Source organism: Nicotiana sylvestris, chromosome 3 (genome assembly GCF_000393655.2).
Source record: "Nicotiana sylvestris chromosome 3, ASM39365v2, whole genome shotgun sequence".
In the NCBI taxonomy this organism is placed as follows: domain Eukaryota; kingdom Viridiplantae; phylum Streptophyta; class Magnoliopsida; order Solanales; family Solanaceae; genus Nicotiana; species Nicotiana sylvestris.
In genome coordinates this window covers 140,137,669-140,139,857 of record NC_091059.1, presented here as the reverse complement: position 1 = coordinate 140,139,857, position 2,189 = coordinate 140,137,669, and the positions used below count along the sequence as shown (strand labels likewise).

Genomic DNA, 2,189 nt, shown 5'->3' with positions numbered 1-2,189 from the left:
CAAGTGTTACTTATGGAGAAGCTTACTTGTAAATACGAGGCTTAATTATTATTTTTAACCAACTGATTACCACTATTAGATATTAACCCTCTTCTGCAGGCACCACCAGACCAGCTTGTAGTACGACTGTACACTGCGAAACTAGTGGTTTCTAATTCTCTGGTTTATAGATATATCAAATCGAACTCATCCAATTAAAAGACACTACTAAATAAAATAAAAAATTACAAATATTTTAGTAAGGAATTGAATTAACTCCCTAATCGCAGTCTATATTCCGAATCACTTTATCAGCCAATCCTACAGTAATGGTGCAATCCATCTCCGTTGATTTCTTTTTCTTCAAAACAAAAATTAGCGCCACTTTCCCCTCCAATTTTGACTTGCTGGTCAAAATTAAAGTTTCAGAATTCAGATCGTTCCTTATCTGCGAGTCCTTAGTTAATACATCCTTCGATGACAGATTCACAACAACATTAAATTTCTTGGTTGACTTAAAACCAGCTTTGCCATGGGAAACAAAGGCTTTTCCAATACTCACACCCTTATAGAAAAAATAAACAGTGTTGTCTCTGTACTTGTAAGGTCCAAAATTGGCATTCATGACACCAAATTCAGCATTCATTGTGATGTTGAATGAAGAATATTCTGCATTTTTTGACAATACATCAAAGGTAGCTGACCGGATGCGAAACTTGGGAGTTTTGACTTTCATTATGTACAATGAAGAGAAGAGAGTGATTGCAATTTGAAATAGAGTAGAGACTGCAACAAAAATCAAGAATTTCTTGCGTTTCTTTTTGCGCAGCTCTTTGGATTGTATGGAGTTGGCTGATTCTTCAGCTTGCTTTGCATGTCCGTTAGTCTGAAGTTGTTGTTCTCCTTCTACTGCCATTTAATTTCAGGTCAAAACCTGATTTCAATTAAAAAAGAGAAGTATGTGGCAGCTGAGCTCAAAGAATTTGAGTATCTGAAGACTGAGATATAAAATAATGAGGAAAACTCTTGTATTTATATAGTACAAAAAGAACTACTAGTAAGAGTAGTGACAATTGGTAAGACAAGTCTGATGCTTATTGTTACCTAACTACAAGGGGTTCATAAAGTCACAGCGCGTTGAAATAAAGTGGTTCTTCTTGTGAAAAGAGTTTCCGTTAGCTATTAAGTGCTTGGGAAAGTGCAGGAGATTGGATGATATATCATATACTCTTTCCGTCTCATAATGTGTCATAGTTACTAAAAATAGTTATCTAAAATTATTTGTCATTTTAGGAGTTTAAGACAAAATTGATTATATTTTCTCTTTTTACCCTTAATAATAAATTGCATTCGCATTTAGTATTAATATGGATAATGTCATTGATAGAGATGACACATAAATTGAGAAAATATTTAATAAGGATAAATCAGTCAAAAACTATTCTTTTTTAAGGGACGTGCACAAAAGAATCACGACACAATCACATATATGGTATTTAAGAGGATCGACCGCATATATAGAAGCTTCTCATAAGTTAGCAGTTGAAAGTAAACAGCCACTTAATTTGTCAACTTCTTCTGTGGTGCAAAGGTTTTACCTCTACTATATCAGTCTTCTAGTGGAATCTTATCATGTCAATCGCAAAATATGTGTCCTAGCTACGGCCTTCATTTTTAATTTTTTCTTTGTTTTATGAGTGAGCAGTCGTGGAGACATCCTTTAGTAAAATTTGTCATGACACTGCTTCATAAGAAAAAATCATGTTATATGTGTAGACAGTAGTAATATTTTTAAAGATTATGCATATATATACATTATGCCTCCGATGTATTGGTTAAAAGTTATTATAATTATATGTGGGCCAAGTCAACATTAAGAAAAAAATACAAGGAAAAAAATTAAAGAGCTAAATTGATGAGTAGAGATTGAGATGATAGAAGGGTTTGTGATGGGATAATGTGAAGAGTATGTGTGGTCTTATATAGAAGGGTTAGGAACTTTCTCTCTCTAGAATGACTTTTCCTCTCAAGGTAACACTGAAAATGACGAGGAAAACGAAGAATGGAGGGGGAGGGCAGCAACGTCTGGTAGGAAATTCAAGCAATCAATCGAGTAGAAATGGAATTCCACAGTCAGTTGATGCGAAGAAGACGCGAAACATCAATGCAATCCAAGGAATTGTGCCATTAGGGTTAAGCCAAGTATCGGT

General features: G+C 34.4%; 1 protein-coding gene across 1 annotated transcript; it reads right to left on the bottom strand.

Annotated features, from left to right (window-relative positions):
- Positions 1-259: 259 nt before the first annotated feature.
- On the bottom strand, positions 260-895 carry LOC104235257 (uncharacterized). Its single transcript, XM_009788979.1, has one exon. It carries the CDS (start codon positions 893-895, stop codon positions 260-262), a length of 636 nt encoding a protein of 211 aa, XP_009787281.1.
- Between the last annotated feature and the right edge of the window lie 1,294 nt (positions 896-2,189).

Coding starts and splice junctions, on each gene's coding strand:
- LOC104235257 (XM_009788979.1), bottom strand. CDS start 895: ATGGCAGTAGAAGGAGAACAACAACTTCAGACTAACGGACATGCAAAG.